This window comes from Oncorhynchus masou, chromosome 29, assembly GCF_036934945.1.
Source record: "Oncorhynchus masou masou isolate Uvic2021 chromosome 29, UVic_Omas_1.1, whole genome shotgun sequence".
NCBI classification, from domain to species: Eukaryota; Metazoa; Chordata; class Actinopteri; order Salmoniformes; family Salmonidae; genus Oncorhynchus; species Oncorhynchus masou.
Window position 1 is genome coordinate 66,734,028 of NC_088240.1, and position 26,128 is coordinate 66,760,155.

At 46.1% G+C, this 26,128-nt stretch overlaps 1 protein-coding gene across 1 annotated transcript; it reads left to right on the forward strand.

The window, feature by feature from the left end:
- Positions 1 to 1,239: 1,239 nt before the first annotated feature.
- LOC135519701 (metalloreductase STEAP4-like) lies at positions 1,240 to 9,547 on the forward strand. The gene is made up of 3 exons (XM_064944932.1): positions 1,240 to 1,338; positions 9,069 to 9,347; positions 9,431 to 9,547. Exons 1-3 carry the CDS (start codon positions 1,240 to 1,242, stop codon positions 9,545 to 9,547), a joined length of 495 nt encoding a protein of 164 aa, XP_064801004.1.
- The last annotated feature ends 16,581 nt before the right edge of the window (positions 9,548 to 26,128 follow it).

A 26,128-nucleotide genomic window follows, 5' to 3' on the forward strand; every position in this document is an offset into this window, starting at 1 on the left:
ACACACACACACACACACACACACACACACACACACACACACACACACACACACACACACACACACACACACACACACACACACACACACACACACACACACACACACACACACACACACACAAATCCCCAAAGCAGCAGTTTCATCCAATCTGTTTTTTATTCCTCATAAAGCCATCTTCTAATAGTTTCATAATGAACGCCTGTGTTTGTCTGCGAAGCCAGTGATGGAATATTTATGGGGTATACTTATGGGACGTTCTGTTTTTATCTCACATCTTTATTCTTCCTTAGAATCCCCAGCTTCTTCTCCAAAACCTAAACCTTAATTTGAACCCAATACTAAACCTGGCAAGTGTCTTCACGGACATGTCCAACATCTCCTTGTCTCAGTCTGTAATCCCAACATGTTTCAAGCAGACCAACATTGTACCTCTTCCTGTTCCTCAAAAGTAACCGAGAGAAAGGCCTGGGAAATTGTCAAAGAAACCAGCCACCTAAGCCATAGACTGTTCACTCGGCTACTGAACGGCAAGTGGTACTGGAGCGCCAAGTCGGGGACCAAAAGGAACCTGAACAGCTTCTACCCCCAAGCCATAAGACTGAGAGACAGAGACACACACACAGAGAGAGAGAGAGACAGAGAGAGAGAGAGCGAGAGAGAGAGAGAGAGAGAGAGAAAGAGAGAGAGAGATGTTCTACTATAAACTGTGATAGCCTCTCTTTCTCCCTCTGTCTCACTCTCTCACCCTCTTTCTCTCTTATGGTCACTTACTGTCAGCAGCATACCACCCTGCATCCCACTGCTGGCTTTCCTCAGAAGTTAAGCAGGGTTGGTCCTGGATGGGAGACTAGATTCTGCTGGAAGTGGTGATGAAGGCACTTTTTCCTCTGGTCAAAAAAATAAATATCCCAATGCCCCAGGGTAGTGATTGGGGACTTTGCCCTGTGTATGATGGGTTGTTAAATGGGCCAAGTAAAGCCCCCCCCCCCCCCGGCCAAACCCTTCCCTATCCCGGACGACACTGGGCCAATTGTGCGCCGCTCTATGGGACTCCCGGTCACGGACGGTTGTGACACAGCCTGGGATTGAACCCCTGACTATAGTGACGCCGCCACACTGCTATGCAGTGCCTTAGACGAGGAATGTTTTCATATGTTGATGTGTATCTACAATATGTAGATTTACAGTATTTACATTTACAGTATGTTGATGTACTGTAAATGTGGTTATAATGTTATGTACCTGAGCAGTCTGGTTCCTGGAGCTGAGGTGGTTAAAGGATTCAACACTCTGTCTGCCTGGGCTCTGCAGAATGGACCACTGGCCGGGAAACAGGTACACGCACATAAACACAACACAATAAAGAAAACAAATAATTGAGAAAATATAAGGGAGTATTCTGTGGGTTGTGGGGCCAGTGTGGAGGCATTTTGTTTGTTTTACTTACATTTTAGTGAATTTCCATTGCCTGGTGAAACAAGGACAGCATTGTTATAGTATACAAACACACACACACACACACACACACACACACACACACACACACACACACACACACACACACACACACACACACACACACACACACACACACACACACACACACACACACACACACACACACACACACACACACACACACACACACACACACACACACACACACTTAGCTATGTTGTGGAGATGAGGCACTTCATGCCTCAGCTTCAGAGAGAAAAACAAACACCTCAACCCTCTGGAGAGCAGACCTAAATCTGCCTCACATGCTCTTTGAACACACACACTGCTCTTCCCTCATAACTACCTATTTTTCAACACAATAGAGCACTGCAGTAGTGTTTGTTTGTGTGTTAATGTGTGTATGTGACAGAGAAAGATAAAGAGAGTGAGTGTGAGTGTGTGTGTGTGTGTGTGTGTGTGTGTGTGTGTGTGTGTGTGTGTGTGTGTGTGTGTGTGTGTGTGTGTGTGTGTGTGTGTGTGTGTGTGTGTGTGCGCGTGTGCGTGTGTGCATGCGTGAGAAAGAGGTGTGTGTGTGTGAGAGTGTGCATGCATGCGTATGTGCATTCCCTGCCTTGCAGTTTGATTAAATCCACAGGGGTGCTCTGCTTGTGTCACAATTACATTCAGACAGAGATCCTTGGTCCACGTCCCAATACTATTACTTTACTAGTAATGTACAGAGACACGGCTCACTGCTCGGTCCACTTACACACAATATCTAGTGAAACTACTCTTGATTCTCTCCCCAATACACTATACAGTTGAAGTTTTACATACACTTAGGTTGGAGTCATTAAAACTAATTTTTCTACCACTCCACACATTTCTTGTTAATAAACTATAGTTTTGGAAAGTCGGTTAGGACATCTACTTTGTGCATTACACAAGGAATTTTTCCAGCAGCTCTTTCAGACAGATTATTTCACTTATAATTCACTGTATCACAATTCCAGGGGGTCAGAAGTTTACAACCACTAAGTTGACTGTGCCTTTGTGGATGTCTTTCAAGGCCTACCTTCAAACTCTTTGCTTCACATCATGGGAAATCAAAAGAAATCAGCCAAGACCTCAGAAAAAAATTGTAGCCCTCCACAAGTCTGATTCATCCTTGGGAGCAATTTCCAAACGACTAAATGTTTATTGTGCAAACAATAGAATGCACGTATAAACACCATGGGAACACGCAGCCGTCATACCGCTCAGGAAGGAGACGCGTTCTGTCTCCTAGAGATTAACGTACTTTGGTGCGAAAAGTGCAAATCAATCCCAGAACAACAGCAAAGGACCCTGTGAAGATGCTGGAGGAAATGGGTACAAAAGTATCTATATCCACAGTAAAAATGAGTCCTATATCGACATAACCTGAAAGGCCGCTCAGCAAGGAAGAAGCCACTGCTCCAAACCGCCACAAAAAAGCCAGACTACGGTTTGCAACTGCACAAGAGGACAAAGATTTTTGGAGAAATGTCCTCTGGTCTGATGAAACAAAAATAGAACTGTTTGGTCACAATGACCATCATTATGTTTGGAGCAAAAAGGGGGATGCTTGCAAGCCGAACAACACCATCCGATCCGTGAAGCACGGGGGTGGCAGCATCATGTTGTGGGGGTGCTTTGCTGCAGGAGGGACTGGTGCACTTCACAAAATAGATGGCATCATGAGGAAGGAAATATTGTGGGTATATTGAAGCAACATCTCAAGATCTCTCAACATCTCAATCCAGATAGCAGATGTTCTGAAAGACCTGCAAAACCTGGACCCATACAAATCAGCTGGGCTACACAATCTGGAACCTCTCTTTCTAAAACTCTCCTCCGCCATTGTTGCAACCCCTATTACCAGTCTGTTCAAACTCTCTTTCGTATTGTCCGAGATCCCTGAAGATTGGAAAGCTTCCCCTCATCAAAGGGGGTGACACTCTAGACCCAAACTGTTAAAGACCTATATCCATCCTGCCCTGCCTTTCTAAAGTCTTCAAAAGCCAAGTTAATTAACAGATCACTGACCATTTCGAATCAAACCGCACCTTCTCCGCTGTGCATTCCGGTTTCCCGAACTGGTCATGGGTGCACCTCAGCCACCCTCAAGGTACTAAACGAAATCATAACCGCCATCAATAAAAGACAGTACTGTGCAGCCGTCTTCATTGACCTGGCCAAGGCTTTTGACTCTGTCAATCACCGTATTCTTATCGGTAGCCTCAATAGCCTTGGTTTCTCAAATGACTGCCTCGCCTGGTTCACCAAATACATCGCAGACCGAGATCAGTGTTTTAAATCGGAGGGCCTGCTGTCCGGACCTCTGGCAGTCTCTATGGGGGTACCACAGGGTTCAATTCTCGGGCTGACTCTTTTCTCTGTATATATCAACGATGTCGCTCTTGCTGCGGGTGATTCCCTGATCCACCTCTACACAGACGACACCATTCTGTATACCTCTGGCCCTTGTTTGGACACTGTGTTAACAAACCTCCAACTGATCTTCAATGCCACACAACACTCCTTCCGTGGCCTCCAACTGATCTTAAACGCTAGTAAAACCAAATGCATGCTTTTCAACCGATCGCTGCACGCACCCGCCCGCTCGACTAGCATCACAACCCTGGACGGTTCTGACCTAGAATATGTGGACAACTACAAATACCTAGGTGTCTGGCTAGACTGTAAACCAAAATCAAATCTAATCCAAAATCGAAAATGAAGTCTAGAATCGGCTTCCTATTTTGCAACAAAATCTCCTTCACTCACACCGCCACACTTACCCTAGTAAAACTGTCTATCCTACCGGTCCTCGACTTTGGCGATGTCATCTACAAAATAGCTTCCAATACTCTACTCAGCAAATTGGATGCAGTCTATCACAGTGCCATCCGTTTTGTTACCAAAGCCCCTTATACCACCCACCACTGCGACTTGTATGCTCTAGTCGGCTGGCCCACGCTACATATTCGTCGCCAGGCCCACTGGCTCCAGGTCATCTATAAGTCTATGCTAGGTTAAGCTCCACCTTACCTCAGCTCACTGGTCACGAAAACAACACCCACCCGTAGCACGTGCTCCAGTGTATCTTACTGGTCATCCTCAAAGCCAGCACCTCATTTGGTCGCCTTTCCTTCAAGTTCTATGCTGCCAGTGACTGGAACGAATTGAAAAAATAGTTGTAGCTGGAGACTTACATTTCCCTCGCTAACTTTAAACATCAGCTATCTGAGCAGCTAACCGATCGCTGCAGCTGTACATAGTCCATCTGTAAATAGCCCACCCAATCTACCTACCTCATCCCCATATTGTTTTTATGTACTTTTCTGCTCTTTTGCACACCAGTATCACTACTTGTACATCATCATCCGCTCATCTATCACTCCAGTGTTAATCTGCTAACTGTTTTCTATTGTGTTATTGATTGTACGCTTGTTTATTCCATGTGCAACTCTGTGTTGTTGTTTGTGTCGTACTGCTTTGCTTTATCTTGGCCAGGTCTCAGTTGTAAATGAGAACTTGTTCTCAACTTGCCTACCTGGTTAAATAAAGGTGAAAAAAAGTAAGCATTTCACCCTAAGGTCTCCATCTGTTGTACTTGGCGCATGTGATTTAGGAAGTTTCTCCCGTTGTTCTCTGCAGATCCTCTCAAGCTCTGTCAGGTTGGATGGGGAGCGTCCCTGCGAGATCCCCTCGTTCCTCTTTCACCCAAGCTGCCAAACTAACCCTAATTCAGATGACCATCCTACCCATGCTAGACATGTGGCAGGGTCTACAGTCAATCACGGACTACAGGAAGAAATCCAGCCCAATCACGGACCAGGATGTCACGGACCAGGATGTCTTGCTCCCAGGCAGACTAAATAACTTTTTTGCCCGCTTTGAGGACAATACAGTGCCACTGACACGGCCTGCAACGAAAACATGCGGTCTCTCCTTCACTGCAGCCGCAGTGAGTAAGACATTTAAACGTGTTAACCCTCGCAAGGCTGCAGGCCCAGACGGCATCCCCAGCCGCGCCCTCAGAGCATGCGCAGACCAGCTGGCCGGTGTGTTTACGGACATATTCAATAAATCCCTATACCAGTCTGCTATTCCCACATGCTTCAAGAGGGCCACCATTGTTCCTGTTCCCAAGAAAGCTAAGGTAACTGAGCTAAACGACTACAGCCCCGTAGCACTCACTTCTGTCATCATGAAGTGCTTTGAGAGACTAGTCAAGGACCATATCACCTCCACCCTACCTGACACCCTAGACCCACTCCAATTTGCTTACCGCCCAAATAGGTCCACAGACGATGCAATGTCAACCACACTGCACACTGCCCTAACCCACCTGGACAAGAGGAATACCTATGTGAGAATGCTGTTCATCGACTACAGCTCGGCATTCAACACCATAGTACCCTCCAAGCTCGTCATCAAGCTCGAGACCCTGGGTCTCGACCCCGCCCTGTGCAACTGGGTACTGGACTTCTTGACGGGCCGCCCCCAGGTGGTGAGGGTAGGTAACAACATCTCCTCCCTGCTGATCCTCAACACTGGGGCCCCACAAGGGTGCGTTCTGAGCCCTCTCCTGTACTCCCTGTTCACCCACGTCTGCGTGGCCACGCACGCCTCCAACTCAATCATCAAGTTTGCGGACGACACAACAGTGGTAGGCTTGATTACCAACAACGACGAGACGGCCTACAGGGAGGAGGTGAGGGCCCTCGGAGTGTGGTGTCAGGAAAATAACCTCACACTCAACGTCAACAAAACTAAGGAGATGATTGTGGACTTCAGGAAACAGCAGAGGGAACACCCCCTATCCACATCGATGGAACAGTAGTGGAGAGAGTAGCAAGTTTTAAGTTCCTCGTGCATACACATCACAGACAAACTGAATTGGTCCACTCACACAGACAGCATTGTGAAGAAGGCGCAGCAGCGCCTCTTCAACCTCAGGAGGCTGAAGAAATTTGGCTTGTCACCAAAAGCACTCACAAACTTCTACAGATGCACAATCGAGAGCATCCTGGCGGGCTGTATCACCGCCTGGTACGGCAACTGCTCCGCCCTCAACCGTAAGGCTCTCCAGAGGGTAGTGAGGTCTGCACAACGCATCACCGGGGGCAAACTACCTGCCCTCCAGGACACCTACACCACCCGATGTTACAGGAAGGCCATAAAGATCATCAAGGACATCAACCACCCGAGCTACTGCCTGTTCACCCCGCTATCATCCAGAAGGCGAGGTCAGTACAGGTGCATCAAAGCTGGGACCGAGAGACTGAAAAACAGCTTCTATCTCAAGGCCATCAGACTGTTAAACAGCCACCACTAACATTGAGTGGCTGCTGCCAACACACTGACACTGACTCAACTCCAGCCACTTTAATAATGGGAATTGATGGGAAATGATGTAAATATATCACTAGCCACTTTAAACAATGCTACCTTATATAATGTTACTTACCCTACATTATTCATCTCATATGCATACGTATATACTGTACTCTATATCATCGACTGCATCCTTATGTAATACATGTATCACTAGCCACTTTAACTATGCCACTTTGTTTACATACTCATCTCATATGTATATACTGTACTCGATACCATCTACTGTATCTTGCCTATGCTGCTCTGTACCATCACTCATTCATATATCCTTATGTACATATTTTTTATCCCCTTACACTGTGTATAAGACAGTAGTTTAGGAATTGTTAGTTAGATTACTTGTTGGTTATTACTGCATTGTCGGAACTAGAAGCACAAGCATTTCGCTATACTCGCATTAACATCTGCTAACCATGTGTATGTGACAAATAAAATTTGATTTGATTTGATGCTAGATTACGGAGACGTAATTTATAGATCGGCAGGTAAGGGTGCTCTCGAGTGGCTAGATGTCCTTTACCATTCAGCCATCAGATTTGCCACCAATGCTCCTTATAGGATATCACTGCACTCTATACTCCTCTGTAAACTGGTCATCTCTGTATACCCATCGCAAGACCCACTGGTTGATGCTTATTTATAAAACCCTCTTAGGCCTCACTCACCCTATCTGAGATATCTACTACTGCAGCCCTCTTTCTCCACATACAACTCCCATTCTGACAGTCACATTATGTTAAAGGTCCCCAAAGCACACACATCCCTAGGTCGCTCCTCTTTTCAGTTCGCTACAGCTCGCGACTGGAACGAACTGAAAACAACATTCAAACTGGACAGTTTTATCTCAATCTCTTCATTCAAAGACTCAATCATGGACACTTTTACTGACAGCTGTGGCTACTTTGCGTGATCTATTGTTGTCTCTACCCTCTTGCCCTTTGTGCTGTTGTCTGTGCCCAATAATGCTTATACCTTGTTTTGTGCTGCTACCATGTTGTGTTGCTACCATGTTGTTGTCATGTTGTGTTGCTACCATGCTGTGTTGACATGTTTGCTGCCTTGCTATATTGTTGTCTTAGGTAGCCTAGTGGTTAGAGCGTTGGACTAGTAACCGGAAGGTTGTGAGTTCAAACCCCCGAGCCGACAAGGTACAAATCTGTCGTTCTGCCCCTGAACAGGCAGTTAACCCACTGTTCCCAGGCCGTCATTGAAAAATAAGAATGTGTTCTTAACTGACTTGCCTGGTTAAAAAAAAAAAAAAAAAAAAAAAAAAAAAAAAAAAAGGTAAAAATTAACTTGTAAGTCGCTCTGGATAAGAGCGTCTGCTAAATGACTTAAAATGTAAAAATGTAAAAATGTCTCTCTTTATGTAGTGTTGTCTCTCTTATCGTGATGTGTATTTTGTCCTATTTTTATATTTTATGTATTTATTTTTAATGATTGTAAATAAGAATTTGTTCTGACTTGCCTAGTTAAATAAAATTAAATAAATGAAGGCCTGATTCACGTCTCCTCTGAAAAGTTGATGTTGAGATGTGTCTGTTACTTGAACTTTGTGAAGAATTTATTTAGGCTGCAATTTCTGAGGAGCAGTTAACTCTAATGAACATATCCTCTGCAGCAGAGGTAACTCTGGGTCATCTTTTCCTGTGGCAGTCCTCATGAGAGCCAGTTTCATCATAGCGCTTGATGGTTTTTGCGACTGCACATTTTCCAGATTGACTGACCTTCATATCTTAAAGTAATGATGGACTGTTGTTTCTCTTTACTTATTAGAGCTTTTACCAAATAGGGCTATCTTCTTTATACCACCCCTACCTTGTCACAACATAACTGATTGGCAGCAACACATTAAGAAGGAAAGAAATCACACAAATGAACTTTTAACAAGGCACAGCTGTTAATTGATACACATTCCAGGTGACTACCTCATGAAGCTGGCCGAGAGACTGCCCAGAGTCTGCAAAGCTGTCAAGGAAAAGGGTGGCTACTTTGTAGAATCTCAAATATAAAATATATTTAGATTTGTTTAACACTTGTTTTGGTTACTACATGATTCCATATGTGTTATTTCATAGTTTTGATGTCTTCACTATTATTCTAGAGTGTAGAAAATAGTAAATATAAAGACAAACCCTTGAATGAGTAGGTGTGTCCAAACTTTTGAATGGTTCTTTATGTGTGTAAATATATGTCAGGTGTATATCTGCGGAGACAGTGTGGAGGCCAAGCAGGTGGTGATGGCGGTAGCCACCAAGCTGGGTCTCAGTGCCCTGGACCGGGGCTTTCTCTCAGTGGCCCGGGAGCTGGAGAACTTCCCCCTGCAGCTGTTCCCCCAGTGGAGGCTCCCCCTGTACATCACCATCGGCCTCAGTGCTGCCTTCTTCTTCTACCTGCTGATCAGAGACATAATCTATGCATACGTCACCCAGGGCGAAGACATCTCCTTCAGAATCATGGTCTCACTGGCCAACAAGGTACTGGCCCACAGTCCCTCTGAGTGTGTTTGTTTCTGTGTGTGTTGCCAGCCGTTCAAGGTGTGTTTGTGTGTTCTCTCCAGGTGTGTCCCATCGTGTCTCTGATCATGCTGTCTCTCTGTTACCTGCCTGGTGTCTTGGCTTCCTTCCTGCAGCTTTACAGAGGCACCAAGTACAGGTCAGATTTACTTTGTGCATGACACATTTAATTATTCCAACAATTATTTACAGACAGATTATTTCACTTATAATTCACTGTATCACAATTCCAGTGGGTCAGAAGTTTACATACACTAAGTTGACTGTGCCTTTAACCTTTTGGGGTAGAGGGCAGCATTTTCACTTTTGGATGAATTGCATGCCCAAACTGAACTGCCTCCTACTCTGTCCCAGATGCTAATATATGCATATTATTATTATTATTGGATAGACAACACTCCGAAGTTTCTAAAACTGTTTGAATGATATCTGTGAGTATAACAGAACTCATATGGCACGCAAAACCCTGAGAAGAAATCCAAACAGGAAGTGAGAAGTCGAATTTCAAAACAGTGCCTATTTAAATCCCTGATAGTTATGGATGTGCTTGCACTTCCTAGGGCTTCCACTAGATGTCACCGTCTTTAGAACCTGGTTTGAGGATTCTACTATAAGGGAGGGGCTCATAGGAGCTATTTGATTGAGTGGTCTGGCAGAGAGCCTCGCTCCCATGACGAGTGCTCCAGAGAAAGTTAGCTCCCGTTCTAATGCTTTCTTCAGACAATGAAATTCTCCGGTTGGAACCTTATTGATGATATATGTTACAAACATCCTGGAGATTGATTGCAGATATGTTTTGACTTGTTTCTACGACCTGTAACGGAACTTTTTGAGTTTTTGTCATGGAGGAAATGGTCGCGCCTCATGAAGATGGTTTACTGGGCTGAACACGCTAACAACAAGTGGCTAAATGGTGGGCTTTATGGAACAAATCAGTCATTTATTGTCTAACTGGGATTCCTGGGAGTGCCTTCTGATGAAGATCATCAAAGGTAAGTTAATATTTATAGTGTTTTCTCTAACTAATGTTAACTCCCAGATGACGGAGTTGTCTTTGGCTGTTTTTGGGTACTGAGCGCCGTTCTCAGATTGTGCTTTTTCCGTAAAGTTCTTTTGAAATCTGACACAGCGGTTGCATAGAGGATAAGTCTATCTCTAATTCTGTGAAAAACACTTGCATCTTTTATCAATGTTTGTTATGAGTATTTCTGGGGAAATCACCGGATGTTTTGGAATCAAAATATTACTGCACGTAACGCGCCAATGTAAACTGAGATTTTTGGATATAAATATGCACATTATCGAACAAAACATACATGCATTGTGTAACATGATGTCCTATGAGTGTCATCTGATGAAGATCATCAAAGATGAATTGTATCTATATTTCTGCTTTTCGTGACTGCTATCTTTGGCTAGAAAAATGCTGTGTGTTTCTTTGACTTGGCTATGAGCTAACATAATCATATGTTGTGCTTTCCTTGTAAATCATTTTTTAAATCGGACACCATGGGTAGATTAACACGATGTTTATCTTTCATTTGCTGTATTGGACTTGTTAATGTGTGAAAGTTCCATATTAAAAAAATAATAATAATACATTTTTCAACATTTACATTTACATTTAAGTCATTTAGCAGACGCTCTTATCCAGAGCGACTTACAAATTGGTGAATTCACCTTATGACATCCAGTGGAACAGCCACTTTACAATAGTGCATCTAAATCATTTAAGGGGGGGTGAGAAGGATTACTTTATCCTATCCTAGGTATTCCTTGAAGAGGTGGGGTTTCAGGTGTCTCCGGAAGGTGGTGATTGACTCCGCTGTCCTGGCGTTGTGAGGGAGTTTGTTCCACCATTGGGGGGCCAGAGCAGCGAACAGTTTTGACTGGGCTGAGCGGGAACTGTACTTCCTCAGTGGTAGGGAGGCGAGCAGGCCAGAGGTGGATGAACGCAGTGCCCTTGTTTGGGTGTAGGGCCTGATCAGAGCCTGGAGGTACTGCGGTGCCGTTCCCCTCACAGCTCCGTAGGCAAGCACCATGGTCTTGTAGCGGATGCGAGCTTCAACTGGAAGCCGGTGGAGAGAGCGGAGGAGCGGGGTGACGTGAGAGAACTTGGGAAGGTTGAACACCAGACGGGCTGCGGCGTTCTGGATGAGTTGTAGGGGTTCAATGGCACAGGCAGGGAGCCCAGCCAACAGCGAGTTGCAGTAATCCAGACGGGAGATGACAAGTGCCTGGATTAGGACCTGCGCCGCTTCCTGTGTGAGGCAGGGTCGTACTCTGCGGATGTTGTAGAGCATGAACCTACAGGAATGGGCCACCGCCATGATGTTAGTTGAGAACGACAGGGTGTTGTCCAGGATCACGTCAAGGTTCTTAGCGCTCTGGGAGGAGGACACAATGGAGTTGTCAACCGTGATGGCGAGATCATGGAACGGGCAGTCCTTCCCCGGGAGGAAGAGCAGCTCCGTCTTGCCGAGGTTCAGCTTGAGGTGGTGATCCGTCATCCACACTGATATGTCTGCCAGACATGCAGAGATGCGATTCGCCACCTGGTCATCAGAAGGGGGAAAGGAGAAGATTAATTGTGTGTCGTCTGCATAGCAATGATAGGAGAGACCATGTGAGGTTATGACAGAGCCAAGTGACTTGGTGTATAGCGAGAATAGGAGAGGGCCTAGAACAGAGCCCTGGGGGACACCAGTGGTGAGAGCGCGTGGCGAGGAGACAGATTCTCGCCACGCCACCTGGTAGGAGCGACCTGTCAGGTAGGACGCAATCCAAGCGTGGGCCGCGCCGGAGATGCCCAACTCGGAGAGGGTGGAGAGGAGGATCTGATGGTTCACAGTATCGAAGGCAGTCGATAGGTCTAGAAGGATGAGAGCAGAGGAGAGAGAGTTAGCTTTAGCAGTGCGGAGCTCCTCCGTGATACAGAGAAGAGCAGTCTCAGTTGAATGACTAGTCTTGAAACCTGACTGATTTGGATCAAGAAGGTCATTCTGAGAGAGATAGCGGGAGAGCTGGCCAAGGACGGCACGTTCAAGAGTTTTGGAGAGAAAAGAAAGAAGGGATACTGGTCTGTAGTTGTTGACATCGGAGGGGTCGAGTGTAGGTTTTTTCAGAAGGGGTGCAACTCTCGCTCTCTTGAAGACGGAAGGGACGTAGCCAGCGGTCAGGGATGAGTTGATGAGCGAGGTGAGGTAAGGGAGAAGGTCTCCGGAAATGGTCTGGAGAAGAGAGGAGGGGATAGGGTCAAGCGGGCAGGTTGTTGGGCGGCCGGCCGTCACAAGAATCGAGATTTCATCTGAGAGAGAGAGGGAGAAAGAGGTCAGAGCACAGGGTAGGGCAGTGTGAGCAGAACCAGCGGTGTCGTTTGACTTAGTAAACGAGGATCGGATGTCGTCGACCTTCTTTTCAAAATGGTTGACGAAGTCATCTGCAGAGAGGGAGGAGGGGGGGAGGTGGCGGAGGATTCAGGAGGGAGGAGGATTCAGGAGGGAGGAGAAGGTGGCAAAGAGCTTCCTAGGGTTAGAGGCAGATGCTTGGAATTTAGAGTGGTAGAAAGTGGCTTTAGCAGCAGAGACAGAGGAGGAAAATGTAGAGAGGAGGGAGTGAAAGGATGCCAGGTCCGCAGGGAGGCGAGTTTTCCTCCATTTCCGCTCGGCTGCCCGGAGCACTGTTCTGTGAGCTCGCAATGAGTCGTCGAGCCACGGAGCGGGAGGGGAGGACCGAGCCGGCCTGGAGGATAGGGGACATAGAGAGTCAAAGGATGCAGAAAAGGAAGAGAGGAGGGTTGAGGAGGCAGAATCAGGAGATAGGTTGGAGAAAGGTTGGGACGGCGTGATACCATCCGAGTAGGGGCAGTGTGGGAAGTGTTGGATGAGAGCGAAAGGGAAAAGGATACAAGGTAGTGGTCGGAGACTTGGATGGGAGTTGCAATGAGGTTAGTGGAAGAACAGCATCTAGTAAAGATGAGGTCGAGCGTATTGCCTGCCTTGTGAGTAGGGGGGGAAGGTGAGAGGGTGAGGTCAAAAGAGGAGAGGAGTGGAAAGAAGGAGGCAGAGAGGAATGAGTCAAAGGTAGACGTGGGGAGGTTAAAGTCGCCCAGGACTGTGAGAGGTGAGCCGTCCTCAGGAAAGGAGCTTATCAAGGCATCAAGCTCATTGATGAACTCTCCGAGGGAACCTGGAGGGCGATAAATGATAAGGATGTTAACCTCTTGAAACTCCCCATTCCGGATCCGGGATCGTGACTAAAGCCTCAGGCTCATTAGCATAACGCAACGTTAACGTTTGCTCTCAAGCTTAGCCTTTTCTTAACAACACTGTCATCTCAGATTTTCAAAATATGCTTTTGAACCATAGAAATGGACTAATTTGTGTAAGAGTATGCAAAGCTAGCATAGCATTTTGAGTAGCATTTAGCACGCAACATTTTCACAAAAACCAGATAACCAAATAAATAAAATCATTAACTTTGAAGAGCTTCGGATGTTTTCAATGAGGAGACTCTCAGTTACATAGCAAATGTGCAGTTTTTCAAAAAAATATTATTTGTGTAGGACAAATCGCTCCGTTTTGTTCACGTTTGGCTATGAAAAAAACCTGTATACAGTTATAGCCTGAAGCTCATTAGCATAATGTAACGTTAACGATTTCTGAAAATCGCAAATAAAATGAAAATAATGCATCTGCTCTCAAGCTTAGCCTTTTCTTAACAACACTGTCATCTCAGATTTTCAAAATATGCTTTTGAACCATAGAAATTGACTAATTTGTGTAAGAGTATGCAAAGCTAGCATAGCATTTTGTGTAGCATGTAGCACGCAACATTTTCACAAAAGCCAGATAACCAAATAAATAAAATCATTTACCTTTGAAGAGCTTCTGATGTTTTCAATGAGGAGACTCTCAGACACATGCCAAATGCGCAGTGTTTCCTGAAAGCGTCTGTGTGTAGGAGAAATCGTTCCGTTTTCTACATTGCGCCTGGCTACTGAAACGAACCGAAAATGCAGTCACCTACAACGTAAAACTTTTTCCGGATTAACTACATAATATCGACCGAAACATGGCAAACGTTGTTTGGAATCAGTCCTCAAGGTGTTTTTTCACATATCTCTTCATTGACATGCAGTTCGTGGAAGCTTGCTTTCCTCTCTGTATTCCTTGGAAAAATACTGGCAGGTGACTTTTGCGCACCAATTTCGGCGCAGGACACCGGGCGGACACGTGGTAAATGTGGTCTGTTATGGTCAATCTTCCAATGATCTGCCTACAAATACGTCACAATGCTGCAGACACCTTGGGGAAACGACAGAGAGGGTTGATTCATTCCTCTTGCGTTCACAGCCATATAAGGAGATCATGACAAACAGAGCCTCAAAAATCCTTGTCATTTCCTGGATGCCATCTCATCTTGGTTTTGCCTGAAGCTCACGTTAAAGGGCACGCACAGAGAAGATCTTTGTATTTCAGGACACGTCAGAGTGTTTTCTTTCGAACAGTAGCAATTATATGCATAGTCGAGCATCTTTTTGTGACAAAATATCTTGTTTAAAACGGGAACGTTTTTCATCCAAAAATGAAATTGCGCCCCTAGAGTTCCAAGAAGTTAAGCTTGAAAGGGCTGGTAACTGTGACAGCATGGAATTCAAAGGAGGCGATAGACAGATGGGTAAGGGGAGAAAGAGAGAATGACCACTTGGGAGAGATAAGGATCCCGGTGCCACCACCCCGCTGACCAGAAGCTCTCGGGGTGTGCGAGAACACGTGGGCAGACGAAGAGAGAGCAGTGGGAGTAGCAGTGTTATCTGTGGTGATCCATGTTTCCGTCAGTGCCAAGAAGTCGAGGGACTGGAGGGAGGCATAGGCTGAGATGAACTCTGCCTTGTTGGCCGCAGATCGGCAGTTCCAGAGGCTACTGGGTCGTGCGCGCTGGGACCACCAGATTAGGGTGGCTGCGGCCACGCGGTGTGGAGCGTTTGTATGGTCTGTGCAGAGAGGAGAGAACAGGGATAGATAGACACATAGTTGACAGGCTACAGAAGAGGCTACGCTAATGCAAAGGAGATTGGAATGACAAGTGGACTACACGTCTCGAATGTTCAGAAAGTTAAGCTTACGTAGCAAGAATCTTATTGACTAAAATGATTGAAATGATACAGTACTGCTGGAGTAGGCTAGCTGGCAGTGGCTGCGTTATTGACACTACACTAATCAAGTCGTTCCGTCTCAAGAGAGCGAGAGTTGCACCCCTTCTGAAAAAACCTACACTCGATCCCTCCGATGTCAACAACTACAGACCAGTATCCCTTCTTTCTTTTCTCTCCAAAACTCTTGAACGTGCCGTCCTTGGCCAGCTCTCCCGCTATCTCTCTCAGAATGACCTTCTTGATCCAAATCAGTCAGGTTTCAAGACTAGTCATTCAACTGAGACTGCTCTTCTCTGTATCACGGAGGCGCTCCGCACTGCTAAAGCTAACTCTCTCTCCTCTGCTCTCATCCTTCTAGACCTATCGGCTGCCTTCGATACTGTGAACCATCAGATCCTCCTCTCCACCCTCTCCGAGTTGGGCATCTCCGGCGCGGCCCACGCTTGGATTGCGTCCTACCTGACAGGTCGCTCCTACCAGGTGGCGTGGCGAGAATCTGTCTCCTCGCCACGCGCTCTCACCACTGGTGTCCCCCAGGGCTCTGTTCTAGGCCCTCTCCTATTCTCGCTATACACCAAGTCACTTGGCTCTGTCATAACCTCACATGGTCTCTCCTATCATTGCTATGCAGACGACACACAATTAATCTTCTCCTTTCCCCTTCTGATGACCAGGTGGCGAATCGCATCTCTGCATGTCTGGCAGACATATCAGTGTGGATGACGGATCACCACCTCAAGCTGAACCTCGGCAAGACGGAGCTGCTCTTCCTCCCGGGGAAGGACTGCCCGTTCCATGATCTCGCCATCACGGTTGACAACTCCATTGTGTCCTCCTCCCATAGCGCTAAGAACCTTGGCGTGATCCTGGACAACACCCTGTCGTTCTCAACTAACATCAAGGCGGTGGCCTGTTCCTGTAGGTTCATGCTCTACAACATCCGCAGAGTACGACCCTGCCTCACACAGGAAGCGGCGCAGGTCCTAATCCAGGCACTTGTCATCTCCCGTCTGGATTACTGCAACTCGCTGTCGGCTGGGCTCCCTGCCTGTGCCATTAAACCCCTACAACTCATCCAGAACGCCGCAGCCCGTCTGGTGTTCAACCTTCCCAAGTTCTCTCACGTCACCCCGCTCCTCCGCTCTCTCCACTGGCTTCCAGTTGAAGCTCGCATCCACTACAAGACCATGGTGCTTGCCTACGGAGCTGTGAGGGGAACGGCACCGCAGTACCTCCAGGCTCTGATCAGGCCCTACACCCAAACAAGGGCACTGCGTTCATCCACCTCTGGCCTGCTCGCCTCCCTACCACTGAGGAAGTACAGTTCCCGCTCAGCCCAGTCAAAACTGTTCGCTGCTCTGGCCCCCAATGGTGGAACAAACTCCCTCACGACGCCAGGACAGCGGAGTCAATCACAACCTTCCGGAGACACCTGAAACCCCACCTCTTCAAGGAATACCTAGGATAGGATAAAGTAATCCTTCTCACCCCCCCTTAAATGATTTAGATGCACTATTGTAAAGTGGCTGTTCCACTGGATGTCATAAGGTGAATTCACCAATTTGTAAGTCGCTCTGGATAAGAGCGTCTGCCAAATGACTTAAATGTAAATGTAAATGTATTTTGCGCGCTGCCTTTTCAGCAGAATGTTGTCGTGGGTTCCGCTAGTAGAACACCTTACCCATCAGGTTTTAAACAGCTTGGAACATTCCAGAAAATGATGTAATTTCTCCAGAAGCTTCTGATAGGTTAATTGACATCATTTGACTCAATTGGCGGTGTACCTGTGTAAAGAATTGTAGACCTCCGCAAGTCTGGTTCATCCTTGGGAGCAAGGAGAAAGCCACTGCTCCAAAACCGCCATAAAAAAGCTAGACTACGTTTTGCAAAGATTGTACTTTTTGGAGAAATGTCCTCTGGTCTGATTAAACAAAAATAGAACTGTTTGGTCATAATGACCATTGTTATGTTTGGAGGGAAAAGGGGGAGGCTTGCAAGCCAAAGAACACCATCCCAAACGTGAATCACGGGGGTGGTAGCATCATGTTGTGGGGGTGCTTTGCTGCAGGAGGGACTTGTGCACTTCATAAAATAGATGGCATCATGAGGTAGGAAAATTATGTGGATACATTGAAGCAACATCTCAAGACATCAGTCAGGAAGTTAAGGCTTGGTCGCAAATGGGTCTTCCAAATGGACAATGACCCCAAGCATACTTCCAAAGTTGTGGCAAAATGGCTTAAAGACAACAAAGTCAAGGTATTGGAGTGGCCATCATAAAGCCCTGACCTCAATCCTGCTCATCACCCCCTGTGTGGACCACACCGTCACCTGGATATGCCAGGGCTGGGAGAGGGGCGGGGCAGGGGGGCAGGAGATGAAAATCAGCCACCTCTGAAATTAATTACTGTGATAAATGGTTGTTTTTACATACCTTAGTAATGAAGTATTTCTTGATTTGAGTTAAATGATTAAGATGCAATACAAATAAAACTCCACAGGGTCACTGTATCTTGCCCACAGGTACAGATATACCCATAAAAAATCCTAACTTTAACTATTAGGGCAGAAAATGAATGACATATCCTATGTCTAGGATACACTTCTCCGAGTCTCGGGATACAGGTCATTCGAAAAGTATTCAGACCCCTTTACTTTTTCCACATTTTTCTGCGTTACAGCCTTAATTGTAAAATGGATTTGTTTTTCCCCTCATCAATCTACACACAATATCACATGATGACAAAGCAAAAACAGGTTTTTAAAATGTTTTGCAAATGTATTAAAATTAATAACCTGAAATATCAAACTCATTTATTGCCAACATGTTAAATGTGCAACAAAAGGGAAAAAACTCTAGACCATCTTTACTCCACACACAGAGACGTGTACAAAGCTCTCCTCCTTTGGCAAATCTGACCATAATTCTATCCTCCTGATTCCTGCTTACAAGCAAAAACTAAAGCAGGAAGTACCAGTGACTTGGTCAATAAAAAAGTGGTCAGATGAAGCAGATGCTAAGCTACAGGACTGTTTTGTTTGCATAGACTGGAATATGTTCCGGGATTCTTCCGCTGGCATTGAAGAGTACACCACATCAGTCACTGGTTTCATCAATAAGTGCATCGATGACGTCGTACCCATAGTGGCTGCACGTACATACCCACACCAGAAGTCATGGATTACAGGCAACATCTTCACTGAGCTAAAGGGTAGAGCTGCCTCTTTCAAGGAGCGGGACTCTAACCCGGAAACGTATAAGAAATCCCGCTATGCTCTCTGACGAACCATCAAACAGGCAAAGCGTCAATATAGGACTAAGATTGAATCGTACTACACTGGCTCTGATGCCAGTCGGATGTGTCAGGGCTTGCAAACTACTACAGACTACAAAGGGAAGCATAGCCACGAGCTGCCCAGTGACACGAGCCTACCAGACGAGCTAAATTACTTCTATGCTCGCTTCGAGGCAAGTAACACTGAAACATGCATGAGAGCATCAGCTGTTCCACAGTCTTTTACATACGGATTACCAGGACGAGTACTCCGAGCATGTGCTGACCAACTGGCAAGTGTCTTCACTGACATTTTCAACCTGTACCTGACTGAGTCTGTAATACCAGCATGTTTCAAGCAGACCACCATATTCCTGTGCCCAAGAGCACAAAGGTAACCTAAAAAACGATCAAACTGTAGCAGTCACGGCTGTAGCCATGAAGTTCTTTGAAAGGCTGGTCATGGCTCACATAAACACCATAATCCCAGAAACCTTAGACCTACTCCAACTGGCATACTGCCCCAACAGATCCACAGATGATGCAATCTTTATTGCACTCCACACTGCCCTTTCACACCTGGACAAAAGGAACACCTATGTGAGAATGCTATTCATTGACTACAGCTCAGTGTTCAGCACCATAGTGTCCTCAAAGCTCATCACTAAGCTAAGGACCCTGGGACTAAACATCTCCCTCTGCAACTGGATCCTGGACTTCCTGACGGGCCTCCCTCAGGTGGTAAGGGTAGGTAACAACACACCCGCCACGTTAATACTCCACACATGGGCTCCTCAGGGGTTCGTGCTCAGTCCCCTCCTGTACTCCCTGGTCACACATGACTGCATGGCCAGGCACGACTCCAACACCATCAATAAGATTACCGATGACACAACAGTGGTAGGCCTGATAACCGACAATGATGAGACAGCCTATACGGACTTGGTCAGAGACCTGGCCATGTGGTGCAAGGACAACAACCTCTCCCTCAATGTGATCAAGACAAAGGAGATTGTGGACTACAGGAAAAGGAGGACCGAGCACACCCCATTATCATCGACAGGGCTGTAGTGGAGTAGGTTGAGAGCTTCAAGCTCCTTGGTGTCCACATCAACAACAAACTATCATGGTCCAAACACACAAAGACAGTCGTGAAGAGGGCACGACAAAGCCTATTCCCCCTCAGAGGACTGAAAAGACTTGACATGGGTCCTCACCTCCTCAAAAAGTTATACAGCTGCACCATTGAGAGCATCCTGACTGGTTGCATCACTGCCTGGTATGGCAACTGCTCGGCTTCTGACTGCTAGGCACTACAGAGGATAGTGCGTACGGCCCAGTACATCACTGGGGCCAAGCTTCCTGCCATCCAGGACCTCTATACCAGGCGGTGTCAGAGGAAGGCCCTAAAAATTGTCAAAGACTCCAGCCACCTGAGTCATAGACTGTTCTGTCCGCTACCGCATGGCAAGCGGTACCGGAGCACCAAGTCTAGATCCAAAATGCTTCTTAACAGCTTCTACCCCCAAGCCATAAGACTCCTGAACAGCTAATCAAATGGCTACCTAGACTATTTATATTGGCCCCCCTCTTTAATGCTGCTGCTACTCTCTGTATATTATCTATGCATAGGCACTTTCTCTACCTACATATACATATTACCTTGACTAACAAGGTGCCCCCGCACATTGTCTCTGTACCAGTACCCCCTGTACATAGCCTCGCTATTGTTATTTTACTGCTGCTCTTTAATTATTTGTTACTTTTATTTTTTACTTATCTATTTTTTACATAAGTTATCTTTCTTAAAACTGCATTGTTGGTTATGTGACGACCCTCCCACTCTGTCTGCCGTATTCTCTCTTTGTTGTTTCCTTATTAGGATGCTGGTGGGCGGAGTTGGGAGGGTCGTCAGCTACATGGGAAAAACCTGGGCCCGGTATCTCCCAGGATAAATACACCACTTCCCCATTCATGCAGGAGACTCTCTCCATGCAGACACTTTGATAGTTTTTGTTGTGTTTCTTGGTGGTTTTTGGTTGTTTGCCTTAGCACCTTTCAAAACCCTGCATTATCACATTCATGCATGCAAAACACTCACTTACACTACTGATTACTGATTACACACACCATTGTATAATTTCCTTAGTTGCTTTAGTTAATAAATATATATTTTGTTACTCCTGATCTCCACGTTGTCTCCCCTTTGTTACGGGCTTTGAGCCGGTTCATGACAGTTAAGTTACTGCCTACGCGGAGCCCCACCGGGCCTTCACAACTGGACTGCCAACGTTATCTACCCGAAGGAGTTATCCGGCTGGCTCCTCCGTTGCGACGTTACCTGAACGCCCATCTGCGGCCTGCTAACCGTTAGCTGTCTTATCGGCTGCTATCTGAATAGACAATCGGACAATTTATTTATTTATTTATTTTTCTTCTTGGGCCTCTATAACTATATCTATTGTTTTTATTTTTGTTGTTGTTGTGTGATTTGGATTAATCCCCTCTACCACACGGAACCCCACTAATCTACTGACGGAACGCAAGAGGTGGCTAAGGAACGCAAGAGGTGGCTAATAACAGACCTCCATCCTATGCTAGCTTGCTACGGATGGCCTGGCTAGCTGTCTAAATCGCCGTGACCCCCAACCAACCTCTCCACTCACAGGACTCTTTTGATCACTCGACTAAGCATGCCTCTCCTTAATGTCAATATGCCTTGTCCATTGCTGTTCTGGTTAGTGTTTATTGGCTTATTTCACTGTAGAGCCTCTAGTCCTGCTCACTATACCTTATCCAACCTATTAGTTCCACCACACACACATGCAATGACATCTCCTGGTTTCAATGATGTTTCTAGAGACAATATCTCTCTCTCTTCATCACTCAATACCTAGGTTTACCTCCACTGTATTCACATCCTACCATACCTTTGTCTGTACATTATACCTTGATGCTATTTTATCGTCCCCAGAAACCTCCTTTTACTCTCTGATCCAGACGTTCTAGACGACCAATTCTTATTGCTTTTAGCCGCACCCTCTGTTCCTCTGGCGATGTAGAGGTGAATCCAGGCCCTGCAGTGCCTGGCTCCACTCCTATTCCCCAGGCGCTCTCTTTTGACGACTTCTGTAACCGTAATAGCCTTGGTTTCATGCATGTTAGCATTAGAAGCCTCCTCGCTAAGTTTGTTCTATTCACTGCTTTAGCACACTCTGCCAACCCGGATGTTCTAGCTGTGTCTGAATCCTGGCTTAGGAAGACCACCAAAAATTCTGAAAATTTAATTCCAAACTACAACATTTTCAGACAAGATAGAACTGCCAAAGGGGGCAGTGTTGCAATCTACTGCAAAGATAGCCTGCAGAGTTCTGTCCTACTATCCAGGTCTGTACCCAAACAATTTGAACTTCTACTTTTAAAAATCCACCTCTCTAAAAGAAGTCTCTCACCGTTGCCGCCTGCTATAGACCACCCTCTGCCCCCAGCTGTGCTCTGGACACCATATGTGAACTGATTGCCCCCCATCTATCTTCAGAGCTCGTGCTGCTAGGCGACCTAAACTGGAACATGCTTAACATCCCAGCCATCCTACAATCTAAACTTGATGCCCTCAATCTCACACAAATTATCAATGAACCTACCAGGTACCTCCCCAAAGCCTTAAACACGGGCACCCTCATAGATATCATCCTAACCAACTTGCCCTCTAAATAAACCTCTACTGTCTTCAACCAAGATCTCAGCAATCACTGCCACATTGCCTGCATCCGTAGTGGGTAAACGGTCAAACAACCTCCACTCATCACTGGAAAACGCTCCCTGAAACACTTCAGCGAGCAGGCCTTTCTAATCGACCTGGCCGGGGTATCCTGGAAGGATATTGATCTCATCCCATCAGTAGAGGATGCCTGGATATTTTTTTAAATGCCTTCCTAACCATCTTAAATAAACATGCCCCATTCAAGAAATTCAGAACCAGGAACAGATATAGTTCGTTCTCCCCAGACCTGACTGCCCTTAACCAGCACAAAAACATCCTATGGCGTTCTGCATTAGCATCAAACAGCCCCCATGATATGCAGCTGTTCAGGGAAGCTAGAAACCATTATACACAGGCAGTTAGAAAAGCCAATTCTAGCCTTTTCAGGCAGAAATTTGCTTCCTCCAACACTAACTCAAAAAAGTTCTGGGACACTGTAAAGTCCATGGAGAATAAGAACACCTCCTCCCAGCTGCCACTGCACTGAAAATAGGAAACACTGTCACCACTGATAAATCCACCATAATTGAGAATTTCAATAAGCATTTTTCTACGGCTGGCCATGCTTTCCACCTGGCTACTCCTACCCCGGTCAACAGCACTGCACCCCCCACAGCAACTCGCCCAAGCCTTCCCCATTTCTCCTTCTCCCAAATCCGTTCAGCTGATGTTCTGAAAGAGCTGCAAAATCTGGACCCCTACAAATCAGCCGGGCTAGACAATCTGGACCCTTTCTTTCTAAAATTATCTGCCGAAATTGTTGCCACCCCTATTACTAGCCTGTTCAACCTCTCTTTCGTGTCGTCTGAGATTCCCAAAGATTGGAAAGCAGCTGCGGTCATCCCCCTCTTCAAAGGGGGACACTCTTGACCCAAACTGCTACAGACCTATATCTATCCTATCATGCCTTTCTAAGGTCTTCGAAAGCCAAGTCAACAAACAGATTACCGACCATTTTGAATCTCACCATACCTTCTCTGCTATGCAATCTGGTTTCAGAGCTGGTCATGGGTGCACCTCAGCCACGCTCAAGGTCCTAAACGATATCTTAACCGCCATCAATAAGAAACATTACTGTGCAGCCGTATTCATTGATCCGGCCAAGGCTTTCGACTCTGTCAATCACCACATCCTCATCGGCAGACTCGACAGCCTTGGTTTCTCAAATGATTGCCTCGCCTGGTTCACCAACTACTTCTCTGATAGAGTTCAGTGTGTCAAATCGGAGGGTCTGCTGTCCGGACCTCTGGCAGTCTCTATGGGGGTGCCACAGGGTTCAATTCTTGGACCGACTCTCTTCTCTGTATACATCAATGAGGTCGCTCTTGCTGCTGGTGAGTCTCTGATCCACCTCTACGCAGACGACACCATTCTGTATACTTCTGGCCCTTCTTTGGACACTGTGTTAACAACCCTCCAGGCAAGCTTCGATGACATACAACTCTCCTTCCGTGGCCTCCAATTGCTCTTAAATACAAGTAAAACTAAATGCATGCTCTTCAACCGATCGCTACCTGCACCTACCCGCCTGTCCAACATCACTACTCTGGACTGCTCTGACTTAGAATACGTGGACAACTACAAATACTTAGGTGTCTGGTTAGACTGTAAACTCTCCTTACAGACCCATATCAAACATCTCCAATCCAAAGTTAAATCTAGAATTGGCTTCCTATTTCGCAACAAAGCATCCTTCACTCATCCTTCACTCATACCCTTGTAAAACTGACCATCCTACCAATCCTCGACTTTGGAGATGTCATTTACAAAATAGCCTCCAATACCCTACTCAACAAATTGGATGCAGTCTATCACAGTGCAAACCGTTTTGTCACCAAAGCCCCATATACTACCCACCATTGCGACCTGTACGCTCGCGTTGGCTGGCCCTCGCTTCATACTCGTCGCCAAACCCACTGGCTCCATGTCATCTACAAGACCCTGCTAGGTAAAGTCCCCCCTTATCTCAGCTCGCTGGTCACCATAGCATCTCCCACCTGTAGCATGCGCTCCAGCAGGTATATCTCTCTAGTCACCCCCAAAACCTACTCTTTCTTTGGCCGCCTTTCCTTCCAGTTCTCTGCTGCCAATGACTGGAACGAACTACAAAAATCTCTGAAACTGGAAACACTTATCTCCCTCACTAGCTTTAAGCACCAACTGTCAGAGCAGCTGACAGATTACTGCACCTGTACATAGCCCACCTATAATTTAGCCCAAACAACTACCTCTTTCCCTACTGTATTTAATTTATTTATTTATTTTGCTCCTTTGCACCCCATTATTTTTATTTCTACTTTGCACATTCTTCCATTGCAAATCTACCATTCCAGTGTTTTACTTGCTATATTGTATTTACTTTGCCACAATCACCTTTTTTGCCTTTACCTCCCTTATCTCACCTCATTTGCTCACATCGTATATAGACTTGTTTATACTGTATTATTGACTGTATGTTTGTTTTACTCCATGTGTAACTCTGTGTCATTGTATGTGTCGAACTGCTTTGCTTTATCTTGGCCAGGTCGCAATTGTAAATGAGAACTTGTTCTCAACTTGCCTACCTGGTTAAATAAAGGTGAAAAAAAGTAAGCATTTCACCCTAAGGTCTCCATCTGTTGTACTTGGCACATGTGATTTAGGAAGTTTCTCCCGTTCTTCTCTGCAGATCCTCTCAAGCTCTGTCAGGTTGGATGGGGAGCGTCCCTGCACAGCTATTTTCAGGTCTCTCCAGAGATGTTTGATAGAGCTCAAGTCGGGGCTCTGTCTGGGCCACTCAAGGACATTTAGACATGTCCCGAAGCCACTCCTGCGTTGTCTTGGCTGTGTTCTTGGGGTCATTGTCCTGTTAGAAGGGAACCTTTGCCCAGTATGTGGTCCTGAGCGCTCTGGAGCAGGTTTTCATCAAGGATCTTTCAGTACTTTGCTCCGTTCATCTTTCCCTTGATCCTACTAGTCTCCCATTCCTTGCCGTTGAAAAACATTGCCATAGCATGATGCTGCCACCATGCTCCACTGTAGGGATGGTGCCAGGTTTCCTCCAGACGTGGCACTTGGCATTCAGGCCAAAGAGTTCAATCTTGTTTCTCATGGTCTGAGAGTCTTTTAGTGGGCTGTCATGTGCCTTTTACAGAGGAGTGCTGCAGAGATGATTGTCCTTCTGGAAGGTTATCCCATCTCCACAGAGGAATTCTGGAGCTCTGTCAGAGTGATCATCGGGTTCTTGGTCACCTACCTGAACAAGCCCCTTCTCCCCAATTGCTGTTTGGCCGGGCGGCTAGCTCTGGGAATCGTCTTGGTGGTTCCAAACTTGTTCCATTTAAGAATGATGGAGGTGTTGTGGAAATTCAGTACTGAGAGAGACTTGGTCTTGGTAATTTCTTCAAACAATCATCTTTATTTAATATTGATTAATTATTGCAATAATGAGACCGTCATCCCACCAGTCTTGACTGACTGTTAGGCTGAGAGTCTAGCCGTTACAGACGATGCACAGTTTTATTTTAGCTGATACTAAGATTGCTTAGTCAGTCACTTCTAACCTTCC

Bases quoted from the DNA above. Each gene is read 5' to 3' on its own strand.
- LOC135519701 (XM_064944932.1), top strand. From the start codon at position 1,240: ATGTACCTGAGCAGTCTGGTTCCTGGAGCTGAGGTGGTTAAAGGATTC. The intron at 1,339-9,068 runs GTACACGCACAT...AATATATGTCAG, and splicing joins GACCACTGGCCGGGAAACAG to GTGTATATCTGCGGAGACAG. The intron at 9,348-9,430 runs GTACTGGCCCAC...TGTTCTCTCCAG, and splicing joins TGGTCTCACTGGCCAACAAG to GTGTGTCCCATCGTGTCTCT.